Consider the following 22,232-nt stretch of genomic DNA (forward strand, 5'->3'; position numbering starts at 1 on the left):
TAGCTGGCACAGGCGCTGCCAGGCTGCTGCTTCCTTGGCCATTCCCAGGGATCCTTTCCTCTTCCAGCTGAGGTTGTTTTAAGCATTAGTAGTATTTTTATACTCTCTGATACGCATTTACCAGATCCTCTTGCTTTCACCTGGTCTCTCTTTCTCTTCCCTGCCCTCTTCTGTTCCTTCCTTTAATGAATCACTTGTTGTGTTAATTCAGTCTTCTCTGTTCATTTTAATTTGCCTGGTCCTGATTAAAGAAAAATCCCTCAGCTCCAACTCAGGCATTTAACTGGGAAGCTTTCTTGAGTGAAGCTTTTAAATCAGCATTCACACAGGAATACAAGGGTTTTGGGGTCCTTCATTTACGGTGTCCAATTCGAAACTCTCTTCACGGGCCTGGTTTTCAAGAGTGAGAGTGCAGTCACTTCTGAAAATGCCTGGATGTTTCCAGCTGGACACACTCACAGTCCTGCTCATAGGCCTCATTTTTTCGAACAGCCTCCAAATTTGTATGAAATATGTATTTAGTCTGAGAATGAGTGCCCAGCATCATACCTGGTATTGAAACCAACAGCTCTTAACATACTGTTTGTGTAAAGCTCAGTGCAGGCAGCCAGCCTATGAGGTGCTGCAAGTGAAGTAAATATTGCTTTTGCAGGCATTGAAGGCCTGTGAGAATTCTAGCATAATGAATTTGGTAGCACAACGTTTCATTCCTCAAATGCCTGTTGAGGCTTACAGATATTTTAGTTAACTAAGATGATGATTTACAGGCAGTGTCAGCTAGATACTGTCATACCTATATCAATAGCATTAGCTGTTCTGGTAGTGATGGGGGATAGAAATTTAAAGGTATGACTACTTATTATCCTGTATATGCCACTAAATGTATTTACTGCTCATAGCACCATAAGGGTGGGTCATTGTGCACGGGGTTGGAGGGTATCTGTGCACCTTACACTGTCCATCAAACACCATGCAAGTCTTCCGGTTGAAGTCTCTCTGCCCTTATTAATGAATCTTTAGTGAAGGTATTAAGTTATTCTTCCTCTCTGTTTCTGGAGTTAAGACTTGATGCTATGCAGCGATAAGCACTCTGCCAGGTTTTACAAGCTCTGCAGCAATGTTCGCTGTGGTTTGAGAGGCAGGATCAAACTGCTGGAATGTGGGGTGGACAGGCCACACATTTGTGCTTGTGCAGGAGGAATAAGAACAGATGTGGAACCAATGAGAGGGGACCAGGCAGTGCCAAAGGCCCATGTCACTGCCAGCTCCCCATGCTCTCCAAGGTGCAGGGTTTTGAGATGCAGATCCCTGTGCAGCAGAGTCCCACCTCCTCAAAGCAATTCTGTTCCCGTGAGATCACACCAAACCTCCAAGTACCCACTGGGGAGGCAAAGTCCTGTTTCGCTATGGCTCTTCCTGGGGTGTAAAGACCAAAGCCTCTCACACTCCTCCTGCACTAGCTGGTTCCTCACGGCTCCCAGGCAGCACAGTGAGACAGACATTCCTGACTCAGCTGTCCCCATGCCCACAGGGAGGCTCAGGCCCTGTATCTGTTATCTCACAGACTGGCAAATAGCACACAGATTCATTGCAGAAGTCTTGTCCTGCCCATTGTTCTGTTCAGTGGGAAATAGCATCCCTTTAGTGAAACCAGATTTTAATCACGGGCACTGGCTGAAGTCACTTGCTCCAGTGTGGCCAGCTGATGTAGGTGCCAGCTGCTGTAGGTCCCTGCCCAGGGCGATGTTGGTAAGCTGCAGCAGCAGCACAGCACCTCCTCTGTCCTATGGTTAGACTCCCCCAGCACGTGTCCATGCACAAAGCTGTGCTGTTATATCCTTCCTGCTGCAGGGGTAGATGGTTCGGGGTGCAGTGGGAGGCCCAGGTTTCCAGCTGACCCATCAATTCACAGCACAGTGCTGGGACCAGAGCCCATAACCACCAGAAATTTGGCTTCCAGCACCCTGATGCCATTATCCTGCTTTCTTCTGAGCTCAGGCCACGGACCCCACTGAAACATAGCCCTGCAGAACGGCTTGCATCCCCCTTCTTGCCTTCCTGTCCTCAGCACAAAAGCTTCATAGTAAGGGGTTTTTAACATGCTTACCTCTGGTTTGGGTTGAAAGGCACCTTAAAGCTCATCCAGCTCCAACCCCTGCCACGGGCAGGGACCCCTTCCACTGGAGCAGCTTGCTCCAAGCCCCTGTGTCCAACCTGGCCTTGAACACTGCCAGGGATGGGGCAGCCACAGCTTCTCTGGGCACCCTGGGCCAGTGCCTCAGCACCCTCACAGGGAAGAGCTTCTGCCTAAGAGCTCATCTCAGGCTCCCCTCTGGCAGGTTAAAGCCATTCCCCTTGGCCTGTCCCTACAGGCCCTTGTCCCAAGCCCCTCTCCAGGTTTCCTGCAGCCCCTTCAGGCACTGGAGCTGCTCTCAGGTCTCCCCTTCAGGAGCCTTCTCTTTTCCAGGCTGCCCCAGCCCAGCTCTCTCAGCCTGGCTCCAGAGCAGAGCTGCTCCAGCCTCCCAGCATCAAACCAGGCTTTCTCCAGCCAAAAAATCAGGTTCCTGGTTGGGCAAATACACAGTTTAATGCACGTTCATCCTGGAGGGAGCCAAAGTGAGAGGCTGGTTCCCACCCAAACCCTCTGAGCTCCCTCAGCCTGGCCGCACAGCCTGGTAGGGCCCCGGGGTGGTTTCTGCACCACCAGCCCTGGCTTGGCTCTCCCTTCCCACCCCCAGTTTCGGTGCCTGCTGCAGAGCACATCCTCCTCCTCCCAAGGGGATCGTGGGTGAAGAGAGCCTGGAGGTACCTGTTCAGTGAAGCAGCCAGGGACCATACATCCACATTAAAAGCAAAGCAAAACTGCTGCAAACAAAGTGCAGCAGCTCCTGCAGCTTGGGGTTATCTGCTGGTGTTCAAAACTGATGGAGCATGTTCAGCAGCATGATGCGAGAAAAGCAGCATTTCCTTGCCTTGATGCTGTTCCTCCTCAAACATATTCCATCAGAAGGCAAGGCCCATGCATCTTTAATGGGGGTACTAAATAACTCAGTTTCCTATCTATAATTGAATTCTAGTTGGAGACACTGCATAAGGAGCTGTCTGCTGCAGGGGGAAGCTTTTCCTCCCTGCCTTGAGCCATGAAACTGAATGTCACCGTTAGAATGGGGGTGCTGGTGATTCTGTGATCACCCTCCCGCTAACGCTGCCATCAGGAATAGCCCTGTTTTGCCAGCAGAGCGGCACTTCAGAATGTCTCAGGACTTAAGGAATCTCTTAACACCCCCTCCCCGCAGGCTTCGATCACCCTTCCTATGACCTAAATCTGCAAAGTCCTGCACCAACATCGCTGTCTCAGCCTGCCGGATGTGCGGGCAAGGTGCAGGCAGCGGTGCTGGCAGCAGCTTGACCACACTGGTTCTCCCAGCCCCACCTTGTCTCTGCTCAGCTGCCCGCAGGGTGAGAGCCGGGCAGCAGGACCTGGCTCTCTGGGCACGTTTGCTCTCGGGCACACAGATGTTCCCAGCCAAGAGAGCAGGGGAGGCTTCAGGAAAGAAAAGCTCGTCCTGTGGCAAAGCGCAGTGAGCATGTGCCCAGGTTTATCTGGGTTTTGTTATTCCTGTGATCTGGCACCTCGTAAATGGATTCCTGCCGGCCCTGAACCAGCTCAGCTCAGAGCTTGTCGAGGTTTGTTTTCCTGCACCCACCCAACAGCCAAGTGCTTCCGTGGCCCAGCCAGAGCAGACGTTTCCAATGCTGTCCTGCCACCACGTCTCCCTAATCAAACCAGACCTGTTTTCATGTTCATCCCAGGCAGCTGGTGTCCAAGGCACGGGACAGTGCCTGCTGTAACAGCCAGGAATTTTCCATACTAGTGAGCAAGCATTTTCCCCCCTCTCTTTGCATCTGACAATTAGATTTTCCCCTTCCCAAATTTGCTCCAAAGTCTGAACCTGGTACACAGCAAACGGCAGCTTGAACAGCGGGAGCTGCAGCCAGCCTGGAGCTCCCAAAAAAGGCATTTTGGGGAGAAACTGCTGAGGCAACCCCACGCTGCGGGCGTACTGCAGCCCCCATAAATACTGGCTTCAGCCTGAATAGGAAGGTATCGTGTTCCGAGCGATGTGAAAAGGGAAGATGGCAAACACGATATTGCTGACAGGAAGATGAGCACAGCGAGCATTCCCGGTGCTCACTCCAGCCTGCAAATTGCTGTGGATTGGAACAGCCTGGTGGTACCTGTCAGGAAGATATTGCTGCCTGCTTCGGGGCCCGGCTGTGCTGCTGGTGCCATTCCCTGCACTGGCATTGCGGGGGCAGCGGGGACCCGGGAGCCTCTTGGTGCTCCTCAGCCCTGTACCGCAGGTCACTGAGGCCCCACAGAGCCGCTTCCATTATCTGATGCTTTCCAATTTTCCAGCAGCTTTGGGGATTCTTGAGCTGACGCTGCTTCACTGTCACATTTTAGATGATTTCCCTTTCATGTGCTCACCAGGTCTCAGTTTCTGCCCATCCCCTTCTAACAAACGCCGGTTTCTGATCTGAGTCTCTCCATTTGGCTCCTGCCCCTGTGATTTTCTGACTTCCGCACTCTTTCTCTGGGTTTTCTCTTGCATCCATTAGCAAGCTGCTTGGGACTTCTTGTTCCACTTGATGCAGCATCAAGCCCTGATCAGGTTCCCTCTCTCGCTCCCACCACTGTTGTTTTGGCTCTGGTGAGATGCTGCCGAGGTGAGTGTCCAGCCAAAACCAACTGAAGAGAAATAACAAGTACTTTAATTTGCAACAAGCCAGGAGCTTTCTAGATTCGATAAACCCTGTTCTCCCCACACTGCGCAAGGCACAACCTGCCTTTGGTAAATAATTCAGATAGAAGAAAAAATCCTCATAGCCTCCTGCAAATGCTCCAGTGGATTGCATTTTCCATCTCCTCGGGCTCTGCAGCAGGGCAGGGCTGTAAGCAGGGCCATGAAACTGCCAGGAGCCCCAGGGAATGCTTGAGACTTTGCTTTATGGGCTGTGACCTTTGTGTAGGAGAAGGGAGACTAGTTTTAAGGATGCCTTTCCAAAAGGAGCATTTTAAATACTGGCTTTGTAAAGGTGGGTTTTCCCACCCTCTGGCCAGGAGGATGCTGAGAAATGAGCTTTAACCATAGGTGCAGAGAGCTTGAGAGTCAGGAGGTGCCCTCACCAGAGCCAGGCTCTCCGAGCACATCCTGTCCGCATTAGGGTGGCTGTGGTCAGAGGAAAACTCCAGCTGCGAGCAGTCCTCTCTGCTCTGGGTAAGCAGCTCCTGAGCCTGCCAGCACGCCAGGGCCGCTGGTGGAGGAGCCGTCCCGGAGGAGCCACGGGCAGCTGGTCCCCGTCCTGCTCGATGACTGCCCCGCATCGCCAGGCCAGGATGGGTTTTGGCAGCGCACAGCCCCTCCTCTCTGCCCTGCTCCAGTCCCACCACGCTGATGGCCACCGGGCTGGTGTCCCCAGGGAGGTCACCAGCTCCCTGCCACCACCTCTCCTGACCTCACAGCCACAGCCCTGCTCCATGGGAGGAGGGATCATGACAGCACCTCCTGGCCCTTCCTCCATTGTTCAGCCCCTTCTCTTCTGAAGCTGCCTCATCTCCAGCAGCATCCAGGGCAGGGTTTGCAGCACATGGCCATGCCCAGGCTGCTGGCAGTGCCCCCTCCTCTGCAGGGCAAGGAAGGTGAGAGGAGGCTCCCTGGCACTGCAGATCCCTCCTTGAGACACACAGAGATGTTGCTGGATGATGCCAAGACCTGCAGGGATGGAAGAGAGCCCGCAGCACCCACCAGGAACCCCCTCCACGGCCCAGCACTGACCCCGGGGACAGAAGAGCCACTGGGCTGCACTGGGGCCACTGCAGCCCCCTGCCCCACAGCGAGGTGACACTCAGTGGCCCCCTGCCTGGCAGAGGGACCTCCTTCCCACCGCGTCGCTCCCCAGCCCCGTGGCCCTGGTTAAGGACAGCAGCTGCACCAGACGTGCCTGGGCTCATGGGTTCATGGGGCATTGCTGCTGCCTCCCACCCCGCTCGGGGCTGTGACCCCAGTGATGTGGGGTGCTGGGAGACCTGAGCCGGGGTTGGTGTCGGGCTGTTGGCAGAGGCCAGCAGGTCCCATGCTCACATGGGCAGACGGGACTGGAGGAGCTGAGTCTCCCGCAGCTGTATAAAGAGCAACACACGGCCACTGGGTCACACTGAACTGGACCCGCTGCAGTCCCTGTCCCAGTGCTGGCGTGGTGCCATGGGACAGACCTGATCAGGCTGGAAACCACCTAAAAACCACAGTGGGTTTGCTTTGGTGGTGGTGGCACAGGCAGAGGGCAGGGAAGTGACCTGGGGGCCTCAGCCATGCTGGACCCCCCTGGCCACACAAGGAGGACTCCGGCGCTGGTCCTTGCTCCTGGGGGAAGGTGTCACTGTCCCTCCCCAGATGCCAGACGAGCACCGCCTGCGGTGCCGCCCAGTCCAGGGTGGGCAGAAGGCAGCCAAAGCCTCAACCCTGGGTTTGTGTGGAGGTGACCTCGGTGATGGGTGCAAAGGTGACCACCATGGCCGAGGGGCCCAGCGAAGAGCTTCTAGAGGTGGCAGGACTGGGGCACCCACCTCTCGGTGCTGCTGTGACCCCCTCAGTGATGCTGAGGGCAGCGGGGCGGCACCGGTGGGGCATGGCCGGGACTCCCGGGACAGCCCTTGGTGGTGCTGGGGACACCGGGGTACGCTGGGGACACCGGAGCTCGCCCGCCCGGGCCGCCAGCGGCAGCAGCAGCAGCAACTCCCCCTTCCTCCTCCTCCTCCCGGCTCCCTTCTCGCAGACCCAGCCCGGGGGAGGAGCCGCCCCATATAAAACCTCGCGCCCGGCCCCTTCGGCCCCGCACCGGCTCCGGCACCGGCGGCGGGGGGCGGTCAGCGCCTGCCCGGGGCCATGCGCGCCGCGGCGGGGCCGGGAGCGGGCGGCGGCCGCGCGGAACCATGAATGCGGCAGCGGCGCGGAGCGGCACCGGGCGGCGGAGGGGCGGCGGCGGGAGCCCGGCGGGGCGGCGGCGGCGCGGGCTGCGGTCGCTGGGCAGCCTGGCGGGGCGGCTGCTCCGCACCTGGGCGCGCCTGGCCGGGGGCCGCGGGCCGCGCCGAGCCGCGCCCGAGGATGACGAGGGCGGGTTCCGGGGGGGCGGCCACGGGGGCGAGCGGCGGCGGCGGCGGCCCGGGGGGGCGGCCCCGGTGGGCGGTGGGGAGCGGCCGCCGGGCGCGCAGGGGCTGCGGAACCTGGGCAACACGTGCTTCATGAACGCGGTGGTGCAGTGCCTCAGCAACACGGCGCCGCTCGCCGAGCTCCTGGCGCTGGGCCGCTACCGCGCCCGCGGGGCCCGCGCCGAGGTGACCCACCGGCTGGCGGCCCTGGTCCGCGCCCTCTGGACCCGCGACTATACACCGCAGCTCTCCGCCGAGTTCAAGGTACGGCCCCGCCGGCGCGCCCGTCTCCGCGGCCTCGGGCTTTGCCCTGCGCACCCCGGCGGGAGCCCAGCTCACAGGACGTGACAGCAGCACCCCACTCTCGGCACCCACTGGCACTGCCAGCACCCACGAGCGCCCCTTCTAGCCCGCAGCACGCACTCGCACTCCCAGCTCACAGGACTCACTGCCACCATCAGCATCTTCCAGCACCCTCTCAGCCGCGGCACCCACCTGTATTCCCCCACTCCCATCACGTGCCAGCACCCCCAGCTCACGGGACCCGCCAGCATCCCCTGCTCAAAGCACCCACTCCCCTGCCTCATCTTCCTCATGGACCTCGCGCTGCTCCATTGGCTGTCCCCAGCCCCGCTGCCATCACCCACCTCCGCCTGGGCTGCCCTCACTCCAGCTGTGAGCTCCCTTGGCCTGGTGAGCTCCCACCCCTCAGAGCTGTAAGGGCGAGCAGGGTGCTGGCTGTGGTGGTGGGGCAAGGCAGGAAGGTGCCCCAGGAGCCTAACTCGGTGGCCTCAGGCCCCATCACTGAGAGCATCACGTCCCTGCCGGGTATGTGCCAGTGTTGTGCAGGCTTGTGCCCAGCATGGGGACGGACAGGGCAGTCCTTTGAACCCGGCACAGCGGCTCCCCACGCTGAGGGACACGTGTCCACCGGTGACAGCTCAGCAGGGACCTGGTGCTGCAATTCAGCTGCTGCTGCTTGCAAAGTGCCCGGAGGAGCCACCGGGAAGCCAAGCTCCTTCCCGGGCTGGGGTTTCCTGCAGCCGGGCTGGCTCTGGGATACCGGCTGCTCTGCCCGGCCTTTCCCAAGGGACCTGCCCGTGGGAGCTTGTTGCTTTTCAGTTTCTTGTAGCAAAGTAATGAGCTCTTGCAGTGCTGGGTGCAGCGTTTCTATGCCCTCAGTTCCCAAACACGCATATTCCTTAGGCACAAAGCGAAAAAACCCCTCAAACTTCCAGCCTCCCCTTTGGATTTCCTCTATCTGGGTGTTATCTGCGTCTTCTGTGAATTTCCACCTTGTTTTCCTTAAATCTGCCTAAAGAAGATTTTAAAAACCAGAGCGCGATCTGTGACTCATTTTGCTTTAAGCCCACCCGCGGTGACCTTGCTCCCTCCGCTTGTACCGGGATGCTTGTGCTGCTAAGGGCGGGGTGAAGGGGGAGTGGGCTGGAGGGGGTCTTGGCTCAGGGTGTTTTCTGGCCATGCCGGAGGGCTGAGTCCCAGGAGGGATGGTTGGGCTTTTACTATCAGCTGGTTAAAATCCACAGGGATGCTCCGTGTTTCTCCCTCCCAGTTCTGGTCTTGGGACTGAGCTCCTAAAATTGTACTTTCCTGGCTCTGAGCAGCCACCACCATCCCAGGCTTGGAGCTGAGGCCCTGGGAATCCACAGCTCTGCCTTTCAGGGTGCTCCCTGCACCACCAGTCCCGTGCATCCTGCGGTTTGGAGCCAGGGACCCACCCCGGCTCACACTGCTCCCCTGGGAGCTGTTGCCACAGCTCTCATGTGCCCGTGGCACCCTGGCATCTGCTGGTGGTGCATCCCCCTAGGGCCACCTGAACCCCAGGCACGAAGCACCCCTGGGGCCTCGGCTGGCTCAGCGAGGGAGCCAGCTTCAGCACTGGTGTGGTGGCCTGATGGCACCTGATGGGCATATCCTCCGCAGGCACTGCCTCGGCCCCACTGCATCCTTTGCCCCATGGCCTGGAGCAGCCTGCTCTAGTGGAAGGTGTCCCTGCCTGTGGAAGGGATTGGAACTGGATGAGCTTTGAGGTCCCTTCAACCAAAACCAGCCTGTGATTCTATAGCATTCCCAGCCCTGTTCTTCCCACCATGTACCCCTGGCAAGGGGGGTACCTCCCATTAGGCAAGGACATTGTGCCTCCTGCCTAACAGCAAAATTAATGCTAAATTAGCCAAAATGCTAGGGGAAGGATGAGAGGGGGTGAGCAGACGGCAGCACCAGGCAGGGGAAGCTGGAGGGGCTTTGGGTGGAGGGGCAGAGCCTGGCAGGGGAGGCAGCTGCCTGCTGGTGATGGGGCAGTCTGTGCAGGCAGGGCCTGGGGGAGAGCTGCTGCCTGCAGGGGCATCCCAGCACTGGGAATTGCCTTCCTCTGGCTGTTACACTGAGTTAATGCCTTCAGAGCACATGGGGCAGGTGATGCTGGTTTGTCCCATGGGCTGGACTTGCCCATATGGGCTTTGTTGGGGTGTGCCCTGTCCCCTCCTGGGGGCATCCCGGCAGCTGAAAGCTGGCACACCACAGTGATGGGCCATGGAGCCGTTCTTCTGGCTGCTTCTCCCAGTGACCTCCCTGCTCTGCTGTCCCCGGGGATGAGGGCAGACACTGTTGCAGGGGTGGGATTTTGGGGGGGGTGTTACCGCACGGGGCTCAGCGCCCTCCTGGCCTGTCTCTTGCAGAACATCGTCTCCAAGCACAGCGCCCAGTTTCGGGGCAACGCGCAGCACGACGCCCTGGAGTTCCTGCTCTGGCTGCTGGACCGCATGCACGAGGACCTGGGCGCCGCCTCCCTGGCCCCACAGAGCCGTGTCTCTGAGGAGGTGGGTGACCCTGCCAGGGGGTTCTCACACCCTGGCATGGAGAGGTGGTCCATGCCAGGTCTGGGACCAGGGAAGCTGGGATGTCCTGGGAGGGAGAGGGCTGGAGGTGTCCCCCTCACCCCAGAGTGGGATGGTGATGCAGGTGATGTGGTTTGGCTAGTGCCAAAGATGCCAGGGGGATGGCAGGATGCTGGTGCTGCAGGGCTGGGTGGGATGGTTGTGGTGCTGGGAGAGCGTGGAGCCCGTCCAGCTGACAATGCTGTTTGGATGTGCACCCTGGTTCTTGGGGTTGCTCCATCAGGAGGAGATCCACCCCTCCCAGGTCCCCCACCACCAGCTAACCCTGCTGTAATTACAGTGGTCCGCAGCTTTGCTGCTGGCACAATGAAGAATTAAGTCTTCTTCCATCCATCTGCACTCATGCTGTCGCCCTGGCTCTGCCTGCTCCCTGCCTGCTCCCTGCCTGCCAGGGCGCTGCCTGTTGCAGCAGATGGATTTGTGCAGCCGGGTTTGCACGGTGGCTTGGCTCAGCACTGGGCTGTCCCAGTTGGCCACAGTGGTCCTGGGAGCAGCTTTATCCTCCCTGTCCCCAGCTTGGGGCATCATTGTGGCTGTGGCCGAGGGGTGCAGGTCCGGCCTCCGGCCTTGTGTGGGCACAGCTCTGTCCCATGTGGCACAGTTCAGATGTGGTGCCCATCTCCAGAGCCTCTGGAGATGCCAATGCATGCCGTGGCTGTGGCTGCTGGTGTTTCAGGTGGTGCTGTGGCAATACCCAGGGTACCTGTCTTGGCTGCCGGGAGGGCTGGAGGTGGAGGCATCCCTTTGGGTTTGGGGGGGATTTTGAGGGTCACATGTAGCACAGACACTGTCCAGATCTCCTCCTGCTCCGCCAGATGGACCCTGGCCCTGAGCAACCCATAAGGATATGTCAGGCTCAGCAGGACCCAGTGCCAGCAGATGGCACAAGGAAAATTCACTTCCCAGCCAAATGCCTCATTGATTTTCAGTCTTACCACAACAACAAAACATCCCCATCTTACCCCAAACCAGGCTCCTTTCTGCAACTGCTCTTCTGCCATCCAGCTCTGCATGGCCATAGCAGGGGGTGAAGTTGGTGGCTCCTGTCCTCTGTGTGGGGATGGGGCTTCCTGTGGTTCCCAGGGCAGCAAATGAGCAGGGAGATGGCAGGATGCGGAAAGCGAAATGATGGGATGCAGGCAGGAAGATGGCAGGATGGCGGCAGGGAGATGGCTGGCAGGATGCAGGCAGGGGGATGTCACCTAACCAGGCAGGTTTAGCTGTGTAACATGGTCGCATCCCAGCGTCTCCCTTCCCTATGGAGCAGAGCAGAGGACTTGGCTCTTCCTGAGGTCCCTGGGGCACATCTTGCCTGCAGGATCCATCCCCCCAAGTTCAGCAAAGGCAGCTGCCTCCCTTCCTGGTTTCTTGCCTTTCCTTGGGATAGAGAGAAGGATCCTGTGCTGGCCCTAGGAGCGAGTGGCAGAACTCTGCCAGCACTGTCCTCCGTGTCAGTCCCTGCTAAGGACAGGGAGAGCAGAGCCCATGCCTCAGTTTTCTCATGCACCGAGCAGGGGGCATGGAGAGGGCTCCTCCTGCGCAGCTCCTCACCTGCCCCGAGGCAGCATCTGACCCATGGAAGAGATGGTTTCTCTCTGGGCTTGTGTGCTGTGTTGGGCTGGGTCTTGTGCCTGAGCCTGGGGTGCTGGGTGCTGTGCGCTGTGCTGGGTGCCATGCTGAGTGCTTTGCCGGGTGCCGTGCCAGGGGCCATTCCTGGGGGGGCACTGCATCAGCCGGGGCTGTTGTTGGCTCCGGGGCCCTGGGGATTTGCATGTGGTTAATTTGCTCCAGGTCTCATTTGCCTCCGGGGGAAGGCCTGGGCAGGAACATGCACACCCGCTCCAGGGCTCCTCTCGCACACAGACACGCACATGGCCATGGCAGGGGGGTTGGAACTGGATGATCTTAAGGTCCTTTCCAACCCTGACTACTCTATGATTCTGTGGACACAAGGACACGCACAGAGACACAGACACGCAGACACATGGACACACACACGGACACATGGACATGCAGACAGACACACAGACACCTGCCCACTGCCCCATCTCAGCATTTCACCTATGCACGCCCCAGCTTCTCAGCCGCTCCCAGCACCCATGGATGCTTTTGCCAGCACAGTAGGTGCCAGGGTGCTGTGGGCACCTCACTGCTGAGGCTGCCTGCCCTGCCTGGTATCACAGTATCACAGTATGTTAGAGATTGGAAGGGACCTCAAAAGATCATCTAGTCCAATCCCCCTGCCGGAGCAGGAACACCTAGATAAGGTTACATAGGAATGTGTCCAGGCGGGTTTTGAATGTCTCCAGAGAAGGAGACTCCACAACCTCCCTGGGCAGCCTGTTCCAGTGTTCCGTCACCCTCACTGAGAAGAAGTTTCTTCTCAAGTTTAAGTGGAACCTCTTGTGTTCCAGTTTATACCCATTACCCCTTGTCCTATCATTGTTTGCCACTGAGAAGAGCCTGGCTCCATCCTCGTGACACTCCCCCTTTATATATTTATATACACTAATAAGGTCCCCCCCGCAGTCTCCTCTTCTCCAAACTATAGAGACCCAGCTCCCTCAGCCTTTCCTCATAAGGGAGATGCTCCACTCCCTTAATCATCTTTGTCGCCCTGCGCTGGACTCTCTCCAGCAGGTCCCTGTCCTTCTTGAACTGAGGGGCCCAGAACTGGACACAATATTCCAGATGTGGTCTCACCAGGGCAGAGTAGAGGGGAAGGAGGACCTCTCTCGACCTACTGACCACCCCCCTTCTAATACACCCCAGGATGCCATTGGCCTTCTTGGCCACAAGGGCACAGTGTTGGCTCATGGTCATCCTGCCATCCACTAGGACCCCCAGGTCCCTCTCCCCTACACTACTCTCTAACAGGTCGTTCCCCAACCTATATTGGAACCTGGGGTTGTTCCTGCCCAGATGCAGGACTCTACACTTTCCCTTGTTATATTTCATCAAGTTTCTCCCTGCCCAACTCTCCAGCCTGTCCAGGTCCCGCTGGATGGCAGCACAGCCTTCTGGCGTGTCAGCCACTCCTCCCAGCTTAGTGTCATCAGCAAACTTGCTGACAGTACACTCAATTCCCTCATCTAAATCATTGATGAATATATTAAATAATACTGGTCCCAGTACTGACCCTTGAGGCACTCCACTAGATACAGGCCTCCAACTGGACTCCGCCCCATAGACTACGACTCTCTGGCTTCTCTCCTTCAGCCAGTTCGCAGTCCACCTCACTACCTGATCATCCAGGCCACACTTCCTCAGTTTAGCTATGAGGATGCTGTGGGAGACTGTGTGTCCTTGTGTGCTAGTGCTCCTTGGGAGGGGCTGTTAGCGGGAGCCAACTTCCTCCCCACTCAAGTTTTTTCCTGGTGGAGGTGCTGGGGCAGGGGGTGAACCCTCAGTGCCCCCCTGGCTGGCTGGTGGATGGGATGTACCCCAGAGTTTCCCCAGGAGAAGGCATGCTGGGAGCATAGAAGGGACAGCAGTGCGGGTTCCAGGCAGGCATCACTTCAGCATCACCTTCAGCCCATCCTCAAGCCATGGGGACACCAAAGCTGGGTTTGGTTCACTGGCACATGTCCCCAACCCCTAAAGGTCACCCCAGCACCTCACTCACCTACTTGTCTCTTGCCTCTGCAGCCTGGTGAGGACAGGAGTGGTGCTGACAGCTCCTCACCGGCTGCCCAGCATCCCCATGGGCAGAGCTTTGTGCAGAGTCACTTCCAAGCTCAGTACAGGTGAGTGGTGAGGGCCAGATCCTGCCTGGCCAGGGCTTCACCATTCTGCAGCCACGGCCAGCACTGGAGGGGCTTTGCAGGCAGGTGTACAGGGAAGGGATGAGCCATGGAGTGCTCAGCTCTGCAGAGAGGCTCCATGCATCCATCCATGCATCCATGCATGCATGCATCCATCCATCCAACCACCCATCCTTCCATCCAACCACCCATCCTTCCATCCATCCACCCATCCTTCCATCCACCCGCCCTTCCATCCATCCACCCATTCTTCCACTCATCCGTCCATCCATCCATCCATCCATCTACCCATCCATCCATCCATCCATCCACCTACCCATCCATCCATCCATCCATCCATCCATCCATCCTTCCATCCATCCACCCATCCTTCCATCCATCCATCCCTCCCTCCCTTCCTCCCTCCCTCCATCCATCCATCCATGCATCCATCCATGCATCCATCCATCCACCCATCCTTCCATCCATCCACCCGTCCTTCCATCCATCCACTCATCCTTCCATCTATCCATCCTTCCATCCATCCACCCGCCCTTCCATCCATCCACCCATTCTTCCACCCATCCATCCACCCACCCATCCATCCATCCACCCACCCACCCATCCATCAACTCACCCACCCACCCTTCCATCCATCCACCTATCCTTCCATCCATCCACCTATCCTTCCATCCATCCATCCATCCTTCCATCCATCCTTCCATCCATCCATCCATCCTTCCATCCATCCATCCATCCATCCATCCATCCATCCATCCATCCTTCCATCCATCCTTCCATCCATCCATCCTTCCATCCTTCCATCCATCCATCCATCCATCCATCCTTCCATCCATCCATCCATCCATCCATCCATCCATCCTTCCATCCATCCATCCATCCATCCATCCATCCATCCATCCATCCATCCATCCTTCCATCCATCCATCCATCCATCCATCCATCCATCCATCCATCCATCCATCCTTCCATCCATCCATCCATCCATCCATCCATCCATCCATCCTTCCATCCATCCATCCATCCATCCATCCATCCATCCATCCATCCACCCAGCCCTTCCAACCCCAGGTTTGGGAACTGCTTCCCTGCAGGCATTACAGCAGTTGAAGGGATTTGGGACATTTCTTAATCCACTTCAATGCCAGCAAACATTTCTGTAAGTACCAGAAAAGACTCAGGGATGGTGGGAGCCCAAATCCCTGGGGCAGTGCACGGCAGTGTCCTGCCTGCTCCCTGCTCCTGTCGCAGCCCTCAGGTGCCGGGGGTTGTTCCAGGCCAGGCATCCCAGGAGTATGTTTCGGTGCGTGTATGGATGCCTGGTCTTTGGGAGTGAGGGCACAGAGGGTGATGTCAGCCACGTCCAGTGTCACCTCCTGGCATGGAGACGGACATGGGCAGCCCCCAGCCCTGCTACACACCTTTCCTGGGCATTTCCTACTCCCTGCTTGGGAGACCCCATTGCCTGCCTCACCTTGGCCCTAATGAAGCTTTGAGCTATTTGCTTGGTTATCAACACCCCAGGGTGGGGAGAGTCACCAGGAGATGGCTTTTGTTGGGACACCTGATTTTACACCCCGATAGCAGTTTGCTGGTGAAAGCAGGGTGGCTGCCGACCTGTCAGGGCTCAGTCTTGGGTTGTCAGGCAGAGCTGCAGGCAGGGCATGGGCAGGGCATGCCCTGGTTGTTCTCTGTCAGTGCCGCTGGCTTGGTGGTAGAACAACCCAGTAAGGTCTGGTATCCCTCAGAGGTCCATAATGGGACCAGTACCTTTGTCAGTGACACAAGGGGGATTGGGTGCAGCCTCAGTGCATTGGCAGGTGACACTACGTAAGTGACACTGTTGATCACTAGAGGGAGGGGATACCATCAGAGGGGCCTGGATGAGCTGGAGGACTTTTGCCCACCTAAACCTCATCAGTTTTTGCCAGGCCAGGGTCAAGGTCCATTACAGACTGGATGGTGAATGGAGAAGAACTTGGGAATACCGTGGGTGTAATACAGGGTGTTCTGGTGCCACAGCCATGCATAGGAAGTGGGGTATCTTGGGATTTCACTCTGGCTTCTCTAGTACCAATTACTGTGGATGGCCTTGTTAGGTTTCAGAGTGAACAGACCGTTGGATGGGGCAGGCAAGTACCATGGCGGGGTGCTGCAGCCCCAGGGTAGGTGGGGATGCCAGGGGTGCCATGCCAGTGCCAGTGCTGGTGTTGCAGCTTGGCTGTGTTTCACAGGTCCTCCCTGACATGCCCTCACTGCCTGAAGCAGAGCAACACCTTCGACCCCTTCCTGTGCATCTCCCTGCCCATCCCGCTGCGCCAGACCAGGTGAGCTTGGCCCTGCACATCCCCAGGCGCTCACCAGTGCGGCAAGAGGCACAACCACTGCTGCCGGGGTGTCAGCTCCAGCTGAGTAACTGGCTTATTTGAGGGAGGTGGCGGGAGCACTGGGGATGGGTGACAGCACCACTGCGGGAGCCGTGTCCAGTGGGTGTTTGCTATCCCAGAGTCAGAGCCACTGTACCGGGGCGAGGTGGTCCCGGTGTGGTCATGAGCAGCGCGGGTGCAGTCTCAGTGCTGAGCAGTCTCAGTGTGGTGGCTGAGGTGTGTCCCCCACAACCCCGCGGTGTCCGCAGGGCTCTCAACGTCACCCTGGTGCTGCAGTGCGAGCGCCGGCGGTTCGTGCGCGTGGGGCTGGCTGTGCCCCTGTTGGGCACCGTCGCTGAGCTGCGGAGGATGGTGGCGAGGGAGGGATGCATCCCCCCAGAGCAGGTAACGGGGCGAGGGCACGGCTCGGGGTGGGGGACAGGACCCCCGCAGGGATGCTGAGGGTGCCGGTGCTGCCTGCAGGTGATCCTGGCTGAGGTGTCCCCGCGGGGCCTCCTGCGCTCCTTGGGCGATGCAGAGGAGCTGGGTGCTGCCGGGGAGGGGGCTCCACTCTATGCCTTCCAGCCCCCCCCTGCCCACCGCACAGGTACCGCTGCTTCCCGCCTCGATTGGCTGCTGGCTGTCTGCACGTGCCGCTCTGATTGGTTGGGAGAGACTCAGGCAGCGCTGGGGGAGGCAGGAGCATCCCTGGGATTGGTGGAAGGCAGTCGTTCCCCTTTCTGTGATTGGTGTCTCAGAGTGTGCCGTGATTGGTGGGGGAGTGGTGTTCTGTCTGCTGTGATTGGTCAGAGGCAGTTACGCTCCACTGGGATTGGGGGAAGTGGTCTCTGCTGGGATTGGTGGGTAACATATCTTTAGCTGTGGTTGGAGGGAGGCAGGTGGGCTCTGCTGTGATTGGTGAAAGCCTTTTCCCTCCACCCCATGATTGGTGGGAGGCAGTTGTGCTCTGTTGTGGTTGTTGGGAGCTGTGCCCTCTCTGCCGTGGTTGGTGGGAGTGTTGGCACTCATGGTGTGGTTGGTGGGAGGCAGGTGTGTCCCACTGTGATTGGTGGGAGCCTTGTTTCATTGGTTGGAAGCAGGGGTGCTTTGCTGTCGTTGGTGAGAGTCTTGTTTACCCCCCCCGTCCCCCCTTACCCTCCTGCCAGTGACTGGTTGGAAGCAGGCATGCTCTGCAATGATTGGAGAAGGCCAAGACCCCTGAGCTGTGATTGGTGGGAGGTGTGGGGGTGCAGGAGGCAGGGCTGCATCAGGACGCGCTGTGCCCGCAGGGTGCAGCCTGCCCGCCTCCCCTGGGGCTGCACAGCCCGAGGGGCCGCACCGGGGACCGGCTGCTGCCCGCTCCTCCGACTGTCTGCACCGCGGGGCGGGCGGCCGCATCCTGCTGCTGCTCTGCAACACGGCGGGCACCGGCCCCCAGCTCGCCAGGTACCTGCCTGCCCTGCCCGCGCCTCACCTGCGCGGCGCTGCCACTGTTCCCCCGGCGGGATGGGGCACGGGGGTGTCCCTCCTCAGCCGCGTGCCCCCCACTGTCCCCAGGTTTGGGCCACCACTGCTGCTGCGGGAGGAGAGGGGTGTCTCCTGGGAGCAGCTCCAGCAGAGCATCCTGGCCCAGCTGCGGGCCCTGCTGCGGGGAGAGGTGCAGGCACAGGTGAGCGCGATGGAGGGGACACCCGCTGCCACTGCAGCCATGGCAGGGATGGAGCCATGGGTGGCCGTGGTGTCTCCATGGGCAGCTGTAGTGGAGCAGTGGGTGGCCCTGGTGCAGCCGTACATGGCCATGGTGGCCCCATCAATGGCTGTGGTGTCACCGTGGGTGATCATGGTGGAGCTGTGCTCAGCTGCAGGGTCACTGTGGGTTGTGTTAGCCCTGGGGATGATTGTAGTGTTGGTGCTGGTGGCTCACGGTCACCGTGGGTGGCCATGCTGTCCCTGCGGGTGGTCATATTCACACTGCAGACAGGCAGAGGCATCACAGAGGATGCCCACAGTGTCACCACGGGTGGCAGCAGTCTTCTTGTGCATGGTCATGTTGTCACCACAGTGGGCAATGTCACCATTGGTGGCCACAGTGTCCCTGTCGGTGGCTGTTGGTGTCCCTGTGGATGATCGCATTGTCACTGCAGGTGGCCAGTGGTGTTGCCATGGGTGGCTACAGCATCACCGTGTGTGGCCACAGTGCCAACCAGCTCCCGCAGCAGAGCTGCGCCAGCCCAGCCACCCTCCTCATCATCCTGGTGCCACCATCCTATGGGCACTGGTGTCCCCGTGCTGCCCTTTGACCCCCAGCCACACCGTGGCCAGCAGGATGGGTCATCCCCCATCCCTGCATCCCCATCTCTGTGGGTGTCCCCTGCCAGCCCAGCCACAGGGACCAAACAAATCTCATTTCTGGGGCTTTTCTTGTCTTCTTTCATGGAGCATGGCTCCCCCGGCTGCTGCTGGAGGGCAGGAGGGCTCTGCCTCCCTACAGCCCCACAGCCCCCTCTACCTTGCAGGGCACAGGAGCCCTCTTCCGCATCCGTCTGGCCGGGGGCTCAGCCCCCTGCACCTACCTGTCCCCACAGGACCCCCGCCCTCTCTGCCACCCTGCCATCGACAGGTAAGGGCACTGCAGGGACAGGATTGTTCCCAGGATATCCACACACTCCCCAGGGGTGCAGTGGTGTCACCATGGCTGGTCACGATGTCCCTGTGGGAAGTCATAGTGTCCCTCTGCATGGTTGTGTTGTCACCATGGATGGCCAAAGGTGTCCCTGTGGCTGGCCACAGTGTCAGCGGGGGTGGCCGCAGTGGTGGCCACCCTTCTCCCCAGGCACTGGGTCCCCGTCCCTGTGTCTCCATTGCGGGTGTTATGTGGGGAGGTGGTGGCCATCCCTGTCTGCCACTGTGGGGTGCCGAAGGGGTGGCCCCACAGGGACAAGGGTTCTGGGGGCATCTCACCTCATCCTCACCCCCAGAGCCCTGCAGCTGAGCGGGGCAGGTGGCCCTCCCCATGTGAAGCTGACGGTGGAGTGGGATGTGAGCACCAAAGAGCGGTGAGTGCCTTGCACCCAGAGGGATGGAGCATCCCAGCACTTTGGTCACCCTCCCTGACCCCCCTCTGCTGTCATGTCACTGCCTCCCCCCTCCCCAGCCTTTTCGGCAACCTCCAGGAGGAGGTGGTGCAGGACACGGAGAGTGTGGGGCTGCAGCAGCAAGCGCATGGGCAGCAGCACAGCTGCACGCTGGATGAGTGCTTCCAGCTCTACACCAAGGAGGAGCAGGTACCGGGCACCCCACCAGCCACACAGGCAGCAGGCGCCCTTCCTGCACACTGCCAGCATCCTGCCCACACTCTGCCTGCACCTGGCAGAGCCCCACCGAGGGCAAGCTCTGCCCACTGCACGGTGGCTGTCAGGGTTTGCGGTGCTGGGGCTGCTGGGGAGGGAGGTGACCATGGCATGTGGTGTCTCCAGCTGGCCCCGGATGACGCCTGGCGCTGCCCGCACTGCAAGGTGCCCCAGCAGGGCACGGTGAAGCTGAGCCTTTGGACGCTGCCCGACATCCTCATCATCCACCTCAAGCGCTTTCGCCAGGTGGCTGAGCGCCGGCACAAGCTCACCACGCTGGTGAGGTTCCCCCTGCGGGGTCTCGACATGGCCCCGCACGTGGCGCAGCGGGGCCAGGCTGGCGGGCAGCTGTTGGGGCGCTGGGCCTGGCAGGGCCCCCCCCGCCTGTCCCCAGGCTGCCCCCGTGACTCCCTCTACGACCTGTACGCGGTCTGCAACCACCACGGCAGCTTGCAGGGCGGGCACTACACCGGTGAGCGGCGCGGGGGGAGCGGGATGCAGAACCTGCATGGGGGGTGCTGCGGGGGGGTGTCATGGGGCAAGGTGTGAGGCTTGGGGGCACGGCAGGGGGGTATGTGTGGGGTATGGCATGGGGTTGGGGGGCAAACCATGCCGTGCTATGACTTGGGGGCACTGCAGGGGGATATGCCATGGGGTACTGCATGAGCTTGGGGGAGACTGGAGAGGGGTGTGCATGGGCCATGGCACGGGCTTGGGGGGGCTCTGCAGAGGGTTGCCATGGGGCACAGCATAGGCAAGCTGGGGCACAGGGCACATGTACAATGGCCTTTCAACCATACCAGGGCACGCATGGCACTGAGACGTGCTCCCTCACAACAGCATTCTGCATTACCAGGCTGTCCGCATGTTGGGGCTTATACTCCCCACTGCACCCTAGGACTGTGGGGATACAAGGGCCATGGCACCCCTCACCCCTGTGTCCCCTCCTTACCTCTTGCCCCCAGCCTACTGCTGCAACGCCCTGGATGGGCAGTGGTACAGCTATGACGACAGCAGGGTGGAGGGGGTGCCGGAGGCCGAGGTGAGCACCCGCAGCGCCTATATCCTCTTCTACCAGCGCCGCAAGGCTGTGCCCACATGGTCTGCTGGCAGCTCCATCAGGGGTGAGCTCTCCAACCTCCCTGCCACCGCCCTGGGCACGCATGGCACATCTGAGTGCGCATACGTGAACGTAGAACGCAGCACATGTGTGTGCAGCAGAGGCAAATGTGTGTGCATTCTGCACAGCTGCATGCGCAGGGACATGCATACACAGCAGCACAGCAGCACATGCAGCGTGTAGCCAGGTGTACGTGCATACCTGCATATAGTGTTGTGCACACCCATGTGCACACACTTTCACATGTGTGTAAGCAGATACAGATGCACAGATTCCTGCAGCCCAGCGCACACGTGCACATACATGTGCAGGGTGGGGACATGCAGGCGTGCAGCACGGCTGGCATGTGCAGCATTGCTTATGCACATCCCCCCCATGTGCTTCAGACTGCAGCCACACAGTGCTCACATTCACTGTGCACTTGTGCACACATAGACGTGCATGCATGCCCACACAGATGAGCACGTGCACACACACAGATGTGCACATGCATGCACGGCTGGTCTCAGCCCTGTGCTCCCCCAATGCTGAGCACCCCTGGGTGCTGCAGCAGCAGCCACCCGGGGCGGGAGCCCAGCGGAACCCTGCAGCCCAGCCCAGCTCCCGCTCCCCCCAGGCTCCCCGCTGGCAGAGCACTGGCTGTCCCGCCTGACCAGCAGCACAGGGGACACCGCAGCCGCCCAGCCCTCCCTGCCGGGCACCCACCACGCCACCGCTGCCCAGGAGAAAGGTGATGCTGAGCACCCCTTCCCCGCCCCAGCACCCCGGGGTGCTCCCGCATCCTCCCGCTTCACTCGTGTCTGTCGCTGCAGGTGGCTTCGAGGCCAGGCCCTTTGTGCGGGGCGTCCAGCGCCGCAGCCTCAGCGCCCAGCTCCCTGCCGCGGGTGGCCGGTCCCCCGCGTGCCAGGACCGGGGTCCGGGGGAGCTCGTGGCCTACCTGGAGTCGGGGCGCCGGCCCCGCTGCACGCAGCGCTCGCTGCTCCCGCTCGGCGCAGGGGGCACCCACCAGGCACAGCCCGGCACCCCCCGAGCCCCCCGCCAGCCCCTGCGCGTGCCCGTGCTGCGGCGAGCGGCCAGCGCCGGTCCCGAGGGGTCCCTGCGTGTGCCCCCCAGAAGCCAGAGCAGGAGGGGCACGGGGGCGCTGCCGCGGGCAGAGGGGGATGCGGGTGACCCCCCCGCGCAGCTGTCCCCCAGCCTGGCAGCCTTGGTGCACTCGCAGAGCTTGGCCAGCCTGACCCTGCACCGCGAGGGGGGCCTGCGGCGCTCGGCCTCGCTGGGCAGGGGCACAGCGGGGCCGCCCCTGCCCGCCTGGGGTCCCCCTGGGGCCACGCTGCGGCGGGGACAGCAGCTCACGGGCTCCCTGCAGCGCCCGGCCGTGCCCGAGTCCAGCTTCTGAGCCATGGCAAGTGGGCATCGCCCTGGGGCCCCTGCCATGGGGGCTCCCAAGCTGGGGGTGTCTCAACACAAGGGCTTCTGAGCCAGGGGATCCCAAACAAGGGTCATG

At 60.1% G+C, this 22,232-nt stretch overlaps 1 protein-coding gene across 1 annotated transcript; it reads left to right on the plus strand.

The window, feature by feature from the left end:
* Window positions 1-6,994: 6,994 nt before the first annotated feature.
* USP43 (ubiquitin specific peptidase 43) lies at window positions 6,995-22,124 on the plus strand (the record flags this gene model as incomplete). The annotated part of the gene is made up of 15 exons (XM_080629262.1): window positions 6,995-7,474; window positions 9,910-10,050; window positions 13,777-13,874; window positions 16,127-16,219; window positions 16,528-16,663; window positions 16,742-16,865; window positions 17,548-17,704; window positions 17,816-17,927; window positions 18,775-18,878; window positions 19,237-19,314; window positions 19,413-19,542; window positions 19,735-20,080; window positions 20,574-20,732; window positions 21,345-21,458; window positions 21,541-22,124. The coding sequence occupies 15 exons, from the start codon at window positions 6,995-6,997 to the stop codon at window positions 22,122-22,124; spliced, it is 2,856 nt and encodes a 951-aa protein (XP_080485388.1).
* Window positions 22,125-22,232: the final 108 nt, after the last annotated feature.

This window comes from Psittacula echo (assembly GCF_963264785.1).
Source record: "Psittacula echo genome assembly, chromosome: 14".
NCBI classification, from domain to species: Eukaryota; Metazoa; Chordata; class Aves; order Psittaciformes; family Psittacidae; genus Psittacula; species Psittacula echo.